The sequence below is a fragment of the Chenopodium album genome, chromosome 12, assembly GCF_948465745.1.
Source record: "Chenopodium album chromosome 12, dcCheAlbu1.1, whole genome shotgun sequence".
Lineage (NCBI taxonomy): Eukaryota > Viridiplantae > Streptophyta > Magnoliopsida > Caryophyllales > Amaranthaceae > Chenopodium > Chenopodium album.
The window spans coordinates 53,375,006-53,393,392 of NC_137845.1; the positions used below are offsets into that span (position 1 = coordinate 53,375,006).

Sequence of the window (18,387 nt, forward strand, 5' to 3'; positions counted from 1 at the left end):
AAGAATTCAAGATGCCAGTTCATCAATCAGCATTGGAAGAGACACTTCAACCAAATGCCGATCATGTTGATATGGGAAGCACCTCTCTTCCCACTAAAAGGTACGCCAAGTCGCCAAGTATATGTTTTTTTTTACTATGGATTAGTTAATTTCCGAGCCATACTTTGTTTTTAAAATTAAATTAATTAATGAGTATGAAAATGTTATTGTGCACTTATATATGCATGTTTAAGTAATTTCTAAGACATTAATCTATCTACTTATGATTTTACATAAATTATGATTTTCGTGTTTAAATTTTGCTTAATTAGTAAGACCCATGCATAATTTAATTTTACTTTATTTCAAAGAGGTTCATATGATTAATTTTTCTTACACCAAGTTCATATAAATTTAGATAAGTGTAAATTAGAAAATTGGTATAATACTAATTTAGGGTCCATGTCATGCACGATAATTTTATTATTTAATAATATCAATTTAACACTATATATAATTTTAAAATATAAATAATAATTGGATTTTACCTTCTTTTTTTTTTTGTCTATGATAGATTGATAGAGCATGTTTTGTCACATAAACCCTGGCCTCCTCTATTATATTTTTTTTTTTTAAAAAAAAGGTAGGTTAGGGCATGTTCTCTTCAGCTTAATTTCACTTCAGTTCAGTTCAGTTCAGTTCAATTCCTAATTTTCTTCTTTTATAAACAATTCAGTTCGGCTCAGCTCAGTTCAATTCAGTTCAACTCTAATCAGTTCAATTCAGTTCAGTTCAATAAATCAGAATAGACCATATTACTCTCTCTATAATACATATGGTGAACATATATAGTAGATTATAAAGCACGTATAAATAAAACACATTAGAATTTTTTGTGATATACAAATAATACAATCAAGTGTTTTAAAGAAAGTAGGAGGTATTATGATTTATCGAATCATAAATTATCAAACATACCTGCAAAGGCTGCAATGTACTTAGTTTAAAGATATGGAGTATATGTATCAAAGGTATGAAGTATTATGCATTATCTATCATCTTTTCCCATTATTATTGATAGGCGGTCGTACACCTAACAAAAATAATACCTAACTAAACCTCCTAATTATGTAGTAGGGTAAGTCAGGGTCGATCCCACAGAGAAGGTAGTATCAATATTGGTTACTATGAATTAAAACTAGTCGAGTCAATCAAAATAGGGTTGAAAATATTATACTACTAAAGCGAGAAAATCAAATAATAAAAACATCTAGAATTAAGTATCACCACTAGCATAATCAATACAAGACAAATTCTTACCCCAATCAATTAATTATACGTTCACAAGGAAAGGTACGCCCTATAAAATACCAAAGATCTCTCCCGAGTTGTCAATGGCTTCCCTAATTAACAATCAAACCTACTTCCGTGGAATCATGTAAATTAAAGACGTTAAGTTCGGCACCCTAACTTCCTAATAATCCGTCCTACCTACTTCCGTGGAGAATTTCATACTCTTAATTGATTTATTCAAATCCGTCAAAACCCAACTCCCGTTGCAATCAAGACAATGGAATAATAACAATACCAATTATCCCTAATCTAGTATTGGCATAAGCACAATCACCTAAGCATGAACAATATAAACAATTAATTGAGAATTTAAAAGAACAAATCAAGTATCAATCATAGCTAGGGTTCAACCTAACCCTAGAAAATAAGACTAGAAATACATAATAAAAGGAAAGTGAAAATAAGCAAAGAAGAAAATCATTAAAGAACAACTAACTAGTTGCTGCTCCTGGTTTGCATCATGCGGCTACTCCATTCTTATCCCTAATAACAAGTTATATATAAGCAGTGAGCCAAAGATAATATTAGAGTAGTTGAATACAATTAAAACTCCTGAGAAATCAAGCCCATACAAGCCCAATTTCGTGTACAAAGTACCAATCACGAGCAGGCCACAACCTGGTTGTGGCGCACCTCTTCTGGCCACAGGCGGGCTGTGGAATGGGCTGCCACACCACTCTTCTTCTTCCTTTTTATAATGTGCTTCCGCGGGTAGGTTGTGGAGAAAGGCATATGCCACACCTCGGTTGTGGAGTAGTTTATCCTTGTGTAATTTCCTTTTCTTTGTCATATTAAAACATCTCCAATACATAGCTCAACTCACACAATAGCTTATTCCTACAAAACAAAGAAAAAGATCCCGAGGAGAGCAATAACGAAATATATATAAATTAACGCTTAAATAATTAAATGTAGAAAGAATTCACGACAAATATCATATAAATATGGCCTGTAAAAGGTGTATTTTATCGTGTTATCAAATTCCCCCACACTTAACCTTTACTCGTCCTCGAGTAAACAAACTAAAATAAGAAATACTAACCTAATAAAGCAATAAACCTAACTCACTGTCGTAGGAATCACGATTGCACTTAGCATGTGCAACAAGCCCTTTAAACCCCTAGGCTACCCTAGTGGACGAGTATGGTCTCGTGAAGGTTTTCAGAAGGCATACCTACAAAGCCAAATCAAGAACTTCCAAACCAATTTGTTCAACCAAGTGATTAAATTAAAAATCAAAATCATTTTAATTCAAAACTCGATTTATGTATCACAAATCAATGACATGGATGAAACGATAAATTGTAGCACCCTTCAATAACCAACCAATCTTACCGCTTCCTTTCCTCAAGCTTGAACCTTCCCCAAGGATGCTCAACCATATTAGCTCATACCTCACTTCGATTTGATGACCTTCGTCAAGACTTGCACAAAATCTCGCCCTCCACCGGTAGAAGGACCAAATTGCAAGGAAAATCAAGAGGACTTTAAAAAGGGTAAGCTTGGGTGATAGGGTGAAATTTGGGAATGTGGTGGTTTAAAATCAATCCAATAAAACTCATATTTAACATCCTTGAATGTAATATGCTAGGAGTAAAGAAACATCAACAATGAAATTAATGAGATCAAACATCACACCGCCAACAATGAATGCATTACTCTTCCTTATCAACTCAACATTCACCCTTCTTTATTTCTCATCATTTTTTTCAATACTTGATGTATTTGTTTTTTTTTTTTTTTTGAATTTTTTTTCATCTTTTTCTCTTTTTTTTTATTTTTTTATTTTTTCACATCTTTATTCACTTTTTCTTTTTCTCCTTTTTTTTTTCATACCACCTTCCTTCAAATAGCTCATCATACAAATCAACATGCCTTAGCAAAATACTCTTCTTATGCAAACAATGCATTACGAAACCATAATGTTGTAACACAAGAGTAGTCAAGAAAGAAATAAGGCTCAAATGGGCTATCAAAAAGAGAAGGATATAACATATATAAAAAGAAAAATTCCTAAAGATGACTCTGAAAGCTCTAAATAACAAAAATATGCCTCAATCATATTTCCCAAACAATTCAATAATCGATCTCAGGAAGCTAAAATGCAAGTCTCAATTGGGGCGATCAAGAAAGAGGGTATTCGATTTGAGTCTTACGGGGTTCGTGGCCCTCCAAAAGGTACTTATCACACTAGAGGAAAGCGAAACCATCTAACCACAAACAATTGTTATCAAAAGGATTTATGCTACTTATCGAATTACTCAAGCTAATGCCAATCAATTCATGAAAAGAAAATAGAATTTTTTTTTTTAGAAAATCACTTGTTTCACATTTTGGAATAAAAGTCCAAGATGACACTAAGACAACAAAGCCTAAAATGTCCAAAGAATAATAAAACTCTCCCCCACACTTAAAATTTGCAGTGTCCACAATGCAATAATAGTAGAGCATGATTAAATAAAGAGGGAAGCTAAGATACTCACAGAGTCTCAATAGAGTATGGAAGGGAGGGTGTAACAACCCTTATGATTACAGCCAAGCACCAATACCGACATATCACCATTCACCAGCCTTCAAACCAAAGTGCTTAATCAAAAGGGTCTTCAAGAATCAATGGAACACAGGAACAATGTCACATAAAAGTATCTCAATTAAACCCAAAATCCATATAATCATATCCAGGCCATGCTTCTCGAAAATCTTATGCCGCAATGTGGCTGCGATGTAGCATCGTTGGCCGCAACCAGGTTGCGGACTAAACTGATTTTGATGCACAAGAAGAATGTTGCCGCAACTAGGCTGCGTAGAAGATGAAATTGCCGCAACCTGCTTGCGGACCATTCTGTCTATGTTGCTTGTGATGCTTTCTTGGTGAGTACATGATCGTGTATGGCAACTTCAACCACCTGCAATCACATAGAAACACATACAGAAGCAAATAGATAGAGGGGGAAAGTTAAGGAAAAGCTATAAAAAAAAAACAAAGAAAGAAACAAAACAAAACTACGTAACTCACTAATAAAACAAGAAATAAACAAAACTACTCTACTAATCTATTAAATTATAGACCAATGCGGAACAAGTTAGTGCTCTGAGAAGCTTATCATATGTTCCTGCAAACATCTCAGAAAATATTAGATAGAAAAACATTAGAGAAAGAATGTATAGAATACTAACGACTCTACTAAAAATACAAAAAGAAAAACAAGACTCAAAAGACAAAGGAAAATTAGTTACTACCTTATTAGACTCACTTGGAAAAACAAAAGAAATATTTCCATTAATTACATCCAAATGAGAATCCTTGTTCACAAAATTATCACGGATTGATGGAGGTGAAAAGACAAAAGAAGGGAGATGTAAAGGGGGAGAACAAGGGTAAAGAACAAGTTTTCTAGAGAAAGGAATATGAGGCTCAACAGACACCGTCTTGGATAAAGGCGCACTAATCTCTACTCTCTCATCCTTATAATCCTCGTTATCAAATTCACAAATTTCATCCCTAACTTCCTTCAAATTCTCACAATTTTCATCATTCCTCTCCTCTACATGGATTTCATTCTCATCATACCTTAAGCCATCATCTTCATCATACATCAACTGACAATCAAGAGATTGTTGAATAGAATTCAATTGGGCTTGTAAATTCTTTGATTGGTCAGTTAGTTGCTCCAAACTAGAGTTAACCTCGTCAATGAAATCTGCAAAAATAAACTTTAATCTTGACTCGGTTGTTTGAATTTCAATATCCTTGTATATTTTAGCACTTTCTTCAACAAGAAGCTCTAATCTAGATTTAGATGCTTGAGGCTCATAAGAAAATTGAGAATCAAATGGAGAATATGAGTTATCACATTGATACTCATATTGAGGAGAAGGGTCATAATAATTCTCATAAGCTTGATTATCATGGGAAAAATCATAAGGGTTCCTACAAAAGTTTTGGGAATTTTGATAAGAAGCACCAAAATCAGAAACATGATAATCCCAAGCATTATAGCCATTATAATCTTGATGATAATTATTAGAATACTCACCATTGTATTGATTCCAATCCATGATCAAATGACAGAACGAACAAGGGACAAACAAACAAAAAGAAATAAAAAAAAAATAATAAATTACAAACTCAAACTAATTAATTCTAAGCAAACCAAATCAATCCGTCACCTTCCCCGGCAACGGCGCCAAAATTTGATAGGCGGTCGTACACCTAACAAAAATAATACCTAACTAAACCTCCTAATTATGTAGTAGGGTAAGTCAGGGTCGATCCCACAGAGAAGGTAGTATCAATATTGGTTACTATGAATTAAAACTAGTCGAGTCAATCAAAATAGGGTTGAAAATATTATACTACTAAAGCGAGAAAATCAAATAATAAAAACATCTAGAATTAAGTATCACCACTAGCATAATCAATACAAGACAAATTCTTACCCCAATCAATTAATTATACGTTCACAAGGAAAGGTACGCCCTATAAAATACCAAAGATCTCTCCCGAGTTGTCAATGGCTTCCCTAATTAACAATCAAACCTACTTCCGTGGAATCATGTAAATTAAAGACGTTAAGTTCGGCACCCTAACTTCCTAATAATCCGTCCTACCTACTTCCGTGGAGAATTTCATACTCTTAATTGATTTATTCAAATCCGTCAAAACCCAACTCCCGTTGCAATCAAGACAATGGAATAATAACAATACCAATTATCCCTAATCTAGTATTGGCATAAGCACAATCACCTAAGCATGAACAATATAAACAATTAATTGAGAATTTAAAAGAACAAATCAAGTATCAATCATAGCTAGGGTTCAACCTAACCCTAGAAAATAAGACTAGAAATACATAATAAAAGGAAAGTGAAAATAAGCAAAGAAGAAAATCATTAAAGAACAACTAACTAGTTGCTGCTCCTGGTTTGCATCATGCGGCTACTCCATTCTTATCCCTAATAACAAGTTATATATAAGCAGTGAGCCAAAGATAATATTAGAGTAGTTGAATACAATTAAAACTCCTGAGAAATCAAGCCCATACAAGCCCAATTTCGTGTACAAAGTACCAATCACGAGCAGGCCACAACCTGGTTGTGGCGCACCTCTTCTGGCCACAGGCGGGCTGTGGAATGGGCTGCCACACCACTCTTCTTCTTCCTTTTTATAATGTGCTTCCGCGGGTAGGTTGTGGAGAAAGGCATATGCCACACCTCGGTTGTGGAGTAGTTTATCCTTGTGTAATTTCCTTTTCTTTGTCATATTAAAACATCTCCAATACATAGCTCAACTCACACAATAGCTTATTCCTACAAAACAAAGAAAAAGATCCCGAGGAGAGCAATAACGAAATATATATAAATTAACGCTTAAATAATTAAATGTAGAAAGAATTCACGACAAATATCATATAAATATGGCCTGTAAAAGGTGTATTTTATCGTGTTATCAATTATATTTTAACATAAATTTGAATTAGCTATTCAAATATATTTTGTGATTCTAATATCTTATATCTATATATTGTAATAATTAAAAAAAAAAAAATTGGATTATAATCATATATAATCTTCCTATTTTTTCTTTTAAAAAAACCATAATTTATTTAGGCTATACAAGTTTTGCTAAAAATTAGAGTCAACTTTTCATTCAATTATTATTAAATTTACTTAAAAAAAAAAAAAACTATCTATATACCAGAAAATGACTCGTGTCATTGCTGGCGTACGTGTCTTTAGTATATAATTAGGAGTTGATTATCTATTCACTTTTTTTTTTTTTTGGTTATATTTAAAGGGGATCAATTCACTGAAGATGTAAACTGATTAGAACTATTCACATCATCCTCTTGTAGGCTTAAAAGATAGGCTAAGAGATGAATACATATATTCATATATATATATATATATATATATATATATATATATATATATATATATTTTAATAATCCTTTAGACTGTTTATTTTTACATCCGATCATAGAAGGAATAAGAGCTTTAGAATAAAGAGATTTTTTTTAAAAAAAATATATTAGACAACAGGGTAATTGGAATAATTTTTTTTATTTTCCAAAATTTAATAAAGTGAAAAAAAAACCCTAATGTAGACAGTTTGCAAGAAATTACAATTGAAATTGTGAGCAATATATACTCCATATGATGATAACAAATTAAATGATGTGTAATTTTGTCAAAAATTTAAAAATAGTACTTTTGGAAAATGTGTATGTAATATTGTAATGTAGGGTAATGATATAAGGACTACATACCAACATTAAATAGACTTCCTAAAATGAAATGAAGTTGGTAAGTTATGACAAAAGTATGCACAAATTGGTGTGTTTGATGTTTATTTTTCTTGATGTTTTCTTGTTGGCTTCTAGTAAGGGTTATTTTTATCAGTTTATACTGAAATTTTTTAATTTTCCAATGCTTAATAGGTTAACATATTGGCTTAGACAATAATCTATCTAGATTTTGCATGTAGTTTGATATTAATTTGTTTCTTTTTTGCATGTAGTTTGATATTAATTTGTTTCTTCTTTGAATTGAATTGAAAATTCAATGGAGAATAATCTTTATTTATTCATACATTTGAAGATTGAAACTAATTATATTTTGCATAAGTTGGGTTATTCACGTCCATTTTTCCTATAATTTTTCCTACGTTATACTCCCTATAATATAGCTTGTAATGTTTTTTTTTTTAACTATATTTTTAAGCATAATTATTGTAGGTTAAATCATTTAAATTTCTTAAGTTGCTGATTGAATTTTTACAACAACAACAACGTAACAACAAAGGCTTAGGGCCTGTTCACATTTACTGAACTGAATTGAACTAAACTAAACTGAACTGAACTGAATATTTTATGAGAGTAGGAAATTAGGAAATGAACTGAATTGATTGGAGCTGAACTGAACTGAAATTAAATTGAAGTGAACAGGTCCTTATTCGCAAAATGATTTGGGGTCGGCTAACATGAATCTTCATAAGGAAGCGTATAATATAAATTAAAAAAGGGATATTATACGATCATTTGAAAGAGTTTGAAATAATGGTGAGTAAAAGGAAGAGCATCTAAGAAAAATTAAGGGAGTTTTAAAAAAAAACCAAAAATAAAAATCATGATTACTTTAAAGGAGTTGTTAAAACGTTAGAGTAAAAAATAAAGGTTTGAGAAGACTTTAGCAAAGAATTAAAATCAATACAGTTCATAAAATATTAGTAGATATAATAATAAAACTAAATACGATAATAAATTTTAAAAGTATATGTACATCACACTTCAACTTCTCCCTCCACAGTCCACACTACCCTATCTACCACCATATTTTCCTCAATCCACAAAGCACTCATGTCACTCTCAATCACCCTCTTCCAATTTTTACATCTTTATCGATAAGAAATCCTTCAATATATAATTGTATGTATCAAGTTAAGCTTCGTCAAGTGGGAAATATTGCACCTACCAACACTAAAATTGGGGTTCAATTTCTGTCAAGGACAATTTGAGAGTACGGATACCTTAATCTTATGACCTTCTCCTTCACTTTTAAAAGTGTCTAACCCATACATACTAGATCAATAAAATTGTATAGGTTAGTCTAGTTAATAAAATCACATGGATTGAAGTCTGATAAGATATTTCTCTTAATCAAATAAATAGCACGTGAAAAAAAAAAAGTCAACTCAACTAATAGCTAGTGACAGAAATTAAAGCACGATAAACAAACCTTTCAATTTGACCATGTAAATTAAACAAGGCTAACATTTACGCGCCGAAATCGCCGAAATTTAAACAGGATTTGCCGACTGCATGTTTTAATTCCCTGCTTTAATAATAACTTGTCATCTGGCATTGACCTCTAATGAAAACCATGGGATAAAAGAAAATAAGCTATATATATTACGCAATAATAATGTAAAGATTATCGTTTTAGACTTTTACGTGGAATATTTAAAGAATGTATGTAGATTATTCATTGTTGGACTTGTGATATGTGATGTGACTATCCATTTGGCTACAAGCCTAAAAGTGAAAGGAAAAAAAAGAAGCAAACTTTATATGAATCACATGTAAAATATTTATGAATATAAAGTAATATATGTACGGTATGCCTTCAAGTTAACCCTAATTACATTTGCTCTTAGTAATTAAGCTATTTTTCAATGATATAAAAAGTCATCAATACATATATGATCAGATATTCAAATGTATGTTATCGCTCATTAACAATTAGAAGTCAATCCATCACCCCCACAAATGGTGTGGATTCGATTCCTCATCTCACTTCCTGTGACACGAGGTGGGCCCCCGTATCTAACCTTTAAAAAAAAAAGTCCAAATCCAAATTATGTCATGTATTAAAATGTTGTGATAAGATTTAATGTCATAAGGGTATTTTTTACATTTTTTTAAAACGTTTTTGCATTCATAATAGTTTCTAGTGTATATAGGTTGGAAGGAAAAGTTGCAATTGTCACAGGAGGAGCGGGAGGTATAGGAGAAACAGTTGTGAGACTCTTCGCAAGCCATGGTGCTAGGGTAATCATAGCCGATATCATGGACACCAAAGGCATGACCATAGCAGACTCGTTGTCCCCTACCGTGACCTACATCCATTGCGATGTTAGTCAAGAAGAAGATGTCGAAAATTTGGTCAAAAACACAATTGTGCTCTATGACAAGCTAGATATCTTCTTCAACAATGCCGCAATCTTAGGCCAACAAAAAGTCAAGAGCATTATGGATTTTGATGGTGATGAATTTGATAAAATTATGAGTGTAAATGTGAAAGGGATGGCCCTAGGGACTAAATACGCCGCTAGGGCCATGGTCCCTAGGAAAAGTGGTTGCATCATCTCCACCTCTAGTGTAGCCGGGGTCCTTGGTGGGTGCGGACCCCATTCCTACACAGCCTCGAAGCACGCAATTGTAGGTCTTACAAAGAATGCATCATTGGAACTTGGAAAGTATGGGATTAGGGTAAATTGTATCTCCCCTTTTGGTGTAGCAACCTCCATGCTAATTAATGCATGGCGTGATGATGAGGAAGAAGAGCACGTCAATGATGTGTCAAGGGTGCAACAAGTGGAAGAAATGGTTAAAGGGTTGGCTAATATGAAGGGTGCAACACTTAAGGCTCAAGATGTTGCTGAGGCTGCACTCTTCTTAGTCAGTGACGAGTCCAAATATATAAGTGGTCATAACCTTGTTATAGATGGAGGATTTACCACCTCAAGAAATTGTATTGGCTTGTAGTTTATTTTTTTTAGTGTCCTTAAACTTGACAAAAAATTATTGGACTGTAACTTTGTAGTCCAATTGGATCTTAATTAGTTTGCATCTCTATTTAAGTTACTTTATCCACTACTACAAAAACATGAATATAGAACGCCTAAAACATGCAATATAGAACGCCTCAGAGGCGTTCTTCTGAGGGGGTGCCCTATAAAGTCTACAGAACGCCTATCTAAGATAGGCGCTTCATATTTAAGGTACAAAGTGAATAACCAACAAGGAAAAGAGAGCTGTCATCTTAGGAAAGGCGTTATATAGCTACATAAAACCAGAACGCCTATTATAGATAGGCGCTCTCTATTCCTCATTTTTTCAATAAAAAAAACATTATTATTATTATTATCAATAATAATTATAATTCATACGTAATAATTAAAACACCATAACAATAACAATAACATTTTTATTTATAAAAAAAATGAATACAAGTATTTCAATCATTGAGGATAAAAATTTATGTTACAAGGTTTCTAACATAACTAATTAATTAATTATCAATGTGGTAACAGCTTTAGATCGAAGAGCACCGACTTGGAATTGCACCGCAATCATCCACAATCCGGCTAGTACGCTTCCACCAACCTCAAAAATAGAGAACCTACACCGTACCAAACACCCGCAAATCAAAAGTTTTAAAATCAGAAATTAATCCCAATTATATCATATAAATCAATTGACAAAAGATAAAATTCAGAAATTATTACATGAAAATCGGAATTATGAGATGAAAAATTGCTAAAATCATGAAAATCATATATTATAAAACATAAAAAATCAATTAATAACAGATGAAAATCAAAAGTTATAAGTTCATAACATGAAAACCGAAACAGATCTAAACATTTTAACAGACCCAGACCATGAATTATAAAATCAAAATCAACACTTTGAATTGGAATTAAATCATGAATTATAGATCGACAAAAAACCCCATAAAAATCATATTCATCACTTTCAAACAACCAAAAAACGGATTTAAACATTAAATTCGAACACAAATGAGATTACCCTTCATTTACCATACCTTTATGCATCTTTAGACTTCACAATCTGTTCTATAGTAGCAACACCTCATTTCAACGGACCCAGATCTAACGACGGTGGCTAATACGACTCGATCGATGGCGGCATTCGAGCGGAGCACTACCAATTTGTTGAAACTGATTTGAATGCAATCGATTGATTTCTTCGATCTACAATTCTCACCTCTAATATTGAATGCAATCAAATTTAACTTTTGAAAATTTGAGGGAAATGTTACAAATTAAATGAGCATGCGTTAGTCTTTGATTTTGAAATTGAAAAACAATTAACTAGCCTTCTAGTGGGGTTTGAGAGGAGATAATAGAGGAAGAGGAATGGAGATGAGAGGAGAGAAAGAGGAGAGAGAAAGAATGAGGGCGGCGTGAATAGAGGAAGTGGAATGGATGTCTGATAGGTGGTATTTGATTTGTTAGGGTTAGATTAATTATTATTTTTTTAATCATGTTAATATCATATAGATCGCTTAAGTTAGAGAGGCGTTCTATATCTATAATCATATTTTCTACACAACATGTATGCAACGGTTAACTATGAGAGGCACTCTATAGGTTTTAACATACAAAGCGCTTATCTTACATATGCGTTCTATAGAATGCTAGAGATCGCCTATCTAACTTGACAGCTCTATATTATGCGTTATTTATTCCCTATTTTGTGGTAGTGGTCATTCGTCTCCTATAGGATTTTTTTAATCATTGTTATTATTAATTTATCATAACTCATACTGTGAAGTTTTTCGTTTCCTTCAGTTTTATATCAGTTTTAAATGAAGAAAATCTATGCATGCGTTAAACACATATGCATGCACCATCACTAAGCTAGTACTTCATAATTTCGTATGTACAAGTTTTTGGGAGTTTAATTTCTTACTCCATGTACTCAAAGTTATTTAATATTATCTAATCACTTAACTAACCTTTCTTGTTATTGTTGTTGGATCAATCAAATCACAATGCATATTTGTAACGTATAAATGTTCTGAAATAATCACATTTAAAATATGTTGATGATCTTGAAAATTGACTGGATTGATTAAAACGAAGCATTAATCTAGAAATGAAAGTATGTCAACATCATTGTGGTGTCATCACCATGCTTATCTTAGGAATAAACCTTTTCTTGTCAATAAATAAATTTTTTTTTAAAAAAAAAAACCTTTTTTAATGTATTTTGAACCTAAGAGCACAATACTGCTAGTTAGCACATTACGAGCAGTGCTCATACAACAACTTTTTGAAAGCATTCAAACCAATTTCTGATGCGTCCAATTTTTCTTGGTAGAGAGTTTGAAGTGACTCTAGACAGTGTTGGTAAATTTGGACTTTACACTGATACTCCTTGAAAAATAAGTTTAACACTTACACAAATTAATTAATTATATATTACATGAAACAATTAGCCTTTATAAAAGATCATGAAATCTAAGTTGTTGGCGTATCTCTAATTGTCTATGACCTACGTTTGACTAATATTTTCATTAAAGATATGTGTTGTGTCATCACTTAATGCCACTCAATTTGTATGCACTTAATTGTGAAAATTTTATAGTCGTGGCTTGAAATAATGTTGTGACCTCAAGCATCCTAAATGGAAAAATTCTTTGACTACTTAGGGATATGGTACTCATTATATTATTAGCTTGTATTTTATTTTAGTATCATGTCAACATTCTCGTAGAATACGTAGAGATAAAACCTCTTAATAACCTGGGCAGGAAAAAAAAAATGGAAAAAAACTTACTTTATTAACACTCATAAATATATATTCGGAAAAAAAAACCCAAAAAACTTAGAGTTTTCTGGGCAATGTTGTGGTTTTAGTTTTTTGGTTATTTGTTTTTTTAAAATTATACTTTCTCCGTTTTTTTTATTTGACCCGTTTTGACTTTTACACTATTCATCATCCTTTCTTTGACCGTATTTTGTGAATAATATATAAGGAAAAATATATTAATGTGATCTTGTTAGAATCGTCTTAATAAATACTATCAAAATATATAACTTTTATAATTTTTACTTATAGAGAAATAAAGTTATTGATGATTAAAGTTGTGCATCGACAAGTGTGATAAAAGAAACATGTCAAGTAAAAAAGAACAGAGGAACTATGATATATGTTATATACTAAATCAAAACTTAGTCAAATTTATTAAAATCATGATACTTTTGAAAAATGGCAACAATAAATTTTTTTTAAAAAAATTTCTCAGTTCCTGTTTGTTAGTTTATTTTTTTTATTTTTTTTTTAATTTTAATTTTTATAAATTGAAAACAAAAAATGATGCTAAACAAGCCCTTAGAGTTTTGTGTTGTTGGAGCAACTAGTGAGTTTATCACGCAATATTTGCCTGCAAAATAGGAAAGTGAGTTGCCTCGAGAATGCTATTTGAGAGATTGTTATATACACTCAGGTGCACGCTGCATCTACTTAAGGGCATTGTTTGCTCATTTTAATGATTATTATTCATACAATCATCAAATGAGCAAAAAATACCCTTAAATGTACCATACACTCGGGTGTATATAAGTATTTTCAGTGTTATTGGAAAACTGTCTTCGATGATCAAGGTATGATGATGTCAGGTTGAACTGACGATTAAAGTAACATGAGACTGAAAAGTCGAGTCCATAAGTCCATTGTACACCAAATAATTATTTTAGATGCTTAAAATGTGTTAGGCTTTGTTCAATTTATCTAATTAAAAATATAATATTTGATAAAAATTAATTCAGTTCTTTGAAGTGAGTTATAGTTCAATAAACGCTATTAAGTTCAAAGAAAAAAATATAATAAATAATTAGTAAAAATAATTTCAATTTAGCAAAAATAAGGTGAATCAAACCGGACCTAATTCTATTCATAACCTAAATATGTTACTTCACTAAAATGACTAAACTACCCTTAAAAAGCTCATCTACTAAACGATCAAAGTCATTATAGTGGGCATATGGGTTAGGCTGTCTAGAAATTTTGGATTAAAATTGATTTTTTTTTTTTTTCAAATCAAAAAGAATTGAGGTGTCCAAATAATCTACAATGTGTCAATGTGTCAACACACATGTAATTCACTCTGACATCCAAATCCCAAATTTGACCTAATTTTGCCACCTATAATATTTTCCCTCAAACCCCCAGTAATTTCCCACTTTCTAAACTTGTCTTTATTCTTCTCTCTCCAAACCCCAAATAATTAAAATTTACTAACAAAAATTCATAACCAAAAATAGTTTAGTCATGAAAAATAAGAAAAAACCCGAGAATAATTATACAATCTCATCAGCAAATTTGTTGAAACCCAGGAAAAAAGGAAGATCAAACTCAAGAAAAACACTCTCAAATTGTCTAATTAACTTTGCTGAAGCTAGAAAAGAAATTGCTAATGCTTTGCATTATCATCACAAAAGATCATTTCTTGATGACAAAATTGGATCTTTATCTACTAAAAGCCCAAAAGAATCAGCCGAAGAAGAGGCCCAATTAAAACAGGAAATTGGGCCTTCACGGGTTAAAACTGAAGGCCCAGTTTTTGCAGGCCCAACACCCATTTTGGAGACTTTGGAGTTTGATGATAATGAGGGTAATTTTGATGCTTCTTATAGTTGGTGGGTTGAGTTCTTACAGTCGTTAGATGAAAAGAATGATCGTCAAGAGCCTGTAAAGCCCATGTTTGATGATGGGCCTGGTTTATTGGGCCAGGCCCATGATTTGAGTAATGATATTAGCTTTAGTTCTGAAGATTGGCTTGAAATTTTGAATTCGGATGATGATTGTGGTATTATGTGTGGGTTAGATAATTTGTGATGTATTACGTTTGATAACTATCGACATGTTTTTTTGTTTGGTTGGTAAGGAGAAGGGTTCTTTCAGGCCGGAACCTCTCACAGGTATTCCCGACACAGGTTACTATCGATATATTTATAATACGTTGTATATTGTAAGCTAAGATTCCTATTTTCTCAATTTTGGGATCAGTATCATACAAAGTATAATATATGGAATGGAAGCATTTTGTTGTAGCACTATATTCGGCGAGGAAGTATAAACTACATATGTGATACGTGTGTGTGGATTGGTGAATTCGTGCAGCGTACAAGTAAAATAGATGATCAAACGTTACATGTGTTAGATTAAATGCAATGTAAGTTACACCATACACTACAACATCATCTACTCTTCGTGGCTCTAACTATAACAAAATTATGATGTATTTGGATTAACAAAAACTATACTAGGTCGTTATAATGAGTATCAAAATTGGAAACTTAGGACGTGTTCATCTTTTAAAATTAAAAAATAGATCCAAAAAAAATGAATTATGAATATAATGGTAAACACATTTTTGGGAAGCAACTAGATTGAGAATACGAGCTCAAGTGATACAATTACATTCCGATGTGGACAATGATAAGGAAGATGGGACACTCTTTAAGTCTTTAGTCTGTACAATATGCTAAATATGTATGCATACAATTGGTTAACATATACTCCCGAATGACCTCGTCCATTATATTATTTATGCGTTATGTTTTCATATTCCTCTTATATGAGTAGTGTGATCCTATAGCCAACTAAACTAGGGCTATCAAACGGGTCGTGTTGGATTTGTGTTCGTGTCAATATTAAACAAGTTGATAAACTCTTGACCCAAACCTAAACTATTTATTAAATGGGTTGAAAACCCTTGATCCAAAAACTAACCTGCTTATTAAACATGTTACTCGGAAAACCTTAATTTGTCCACTAGAAGTTTTTACTAAAATATTTAAACCACCAACTTATGTAGTCTTGGGGGTTGGTAAGATTGGCATAAAAAAATTTCAATTATTTTGACTATTTCAATAGACAAGTCAAGCATGTCATGTTCAGTTTAATAGGTTGACCCATTCAACCCATTAACATAATCGGGTTATGTGTGTCGGTTTTGGGTTGAAATTTTCAACCCAAACCTAACCCGTTTACTTTCGTGTCGACCCAATCACTTAAATAGATCAAGAATTCTTAACCCAAATCCGCTTATTTTGTGTCGAGTTCATGTCGGATTATCGTGCCGTGTTAACGTTTGACAGCCCTAAGCTAAACTACTTAAAAATACACCCAACTTATCACCCTTGCTATTTTGCTAATATTGGTGTCTTTGCATAGAAATTCATTTGCAAACAAATAGCAAAGCCTGACCTTAAATTTTAGATATCTTTTCTTTTCTTGCAATTTTTTTTTTTTTTTTTAAAAAAAATTTCACAATTAGCAATTGCAAATCATATTTATCCATTCAAAACAAACAAATTAAATAATAATAATATCATCGTCATGGAAGACTACAAATAAATTTTCTTTATTATTATTATTATTATTATTATTATTATTATTATTATTATTATTATTATTTTATCAATGGCTCAATGCCATAGGCATTAGGTAGTACAAGACCAATACATGCAACCTAGTTGAAAGTAAATAGGTTAACAAAATTAAGTTATACACAATCATATATACTTGGAAATTAAAGGGTATATGATCTAATCTTGAATAACTAACAAAGACAGCAAAACAAATATCTAAGAAGAAATAAGCTAATTAATTAGCTAGGCACGCTGGCACGATGTGGAGGGAGGGCATTGAAAGCCACTTGGGAGCTTATAATCACAATAGTTGACAAGAGCAGCAAGATCAACGTTGATGTCTTGGTTAATTAGGCCTAAAACATTGGCATTTACGGCGGTACAAAGACATGTAGCGGCATCAAGTTTAATAAGGTTGCCTACAACGTTACAACACAACTTCTTTTGAGTTGATTCAATGCGAAGGTGAACAAGATAAAGCACATATGTACACGCATCCAACTCAAGGGTATCCGGGGGGCATGCCTTTAGAGGCCGCTCTTCAAATGTGGCAAGAACAAGGTCGAACAAAACAAGGTTCAATGCAAGAAAGAGAGCAAGTAAAGTTGTGTTTCTAGAGGCCATCTTTAATATAATAACTTGGAAAATCGTTAGTTTATGTGATTCTAACAAATTAAAGAGCTAAACACAAATTATGAAATTATTGTTTGTGGTACAATGTTGAGGAAGTTGATGAGTTATTTATAGATTTCAAAGATATGATATAGATATTTTGAGACATTGAGTTGGCTGGATGAGTATGAAATGTTAACGGATTAGATTTTATTTATTTATTTATTTTTTTCGTTGAACTAGCAACTCATCATGATACATACTACGTACTATTTTAGGTATGCATATGTACTATATTATTGCTAATGAAAACTCAAGTCTGTCGTACAATGCTGATCAACTACTCCTATCTTTATCTTCCCATACACTCCGGTGTTCGTAAAAACATTTATCTTGATCGATTTAATTAACCATATCGATCTTATTTTTTGTTCTCATTCCCCGGTGTTATTCTTGATCGATTATTTAGTTTTGATTTAACTTTAGATAATTCTTATTTTTTTGAAATTGATCTTATATTTCACTGCTTTTTTTTTTTTTTTTTTTTTTTTCTGAAAATAAAATGAGACCTAGATATCTCTTCCCATTATAATGTCTTATTCTAAAAAGAACACTTAATATCTACTTGTATATGGTTTTTAGTGATTCAATTACGTAGAAATGGGTATCATTGTAGCTTAGGTACACCTAGACATATTTGACCAATGAAAAGTAACCTATCTCAGGTTTTGGATTGGACCCTAAATTAAGCTCAC

At 32.0% G+C, this 18,387-nt stretch overlaps 1 protein-coding gene and 1 pseudogene across 1 annotated transcript; one reads left to right on the forward strand and one right to left on the reverse strand.

Moving 5' to 3' along the window:
• The first annotated feature begins 11 nt into the window (after positions 1-11).
• On the forward strand, positions 12-10,598 carry LOC145572621 (short-chain dehydrogenase reductase 2a-like). The gene is made up of 2 exons (XM_081631580.1): positions 12-100; positions 9,794-10,598. Exons 1-2 carry the CDS (start codon positions 12-14, stop codon positions 10,596-10,598), a joined length of 894 nt encoding a protein of 297 aa, XP_081487706.1.
• Positions 10,599-17,263: 6,665 nt separating this feature from the next.
• LOC145571360 (putative lipid-binding protein AIR1 pseudogene) lies at positions 17,264-17,644 on the reverse strand (annotated as a pseudogene).
• Positions 17,645-18,387: the final 743 nt, after the last annotated feature.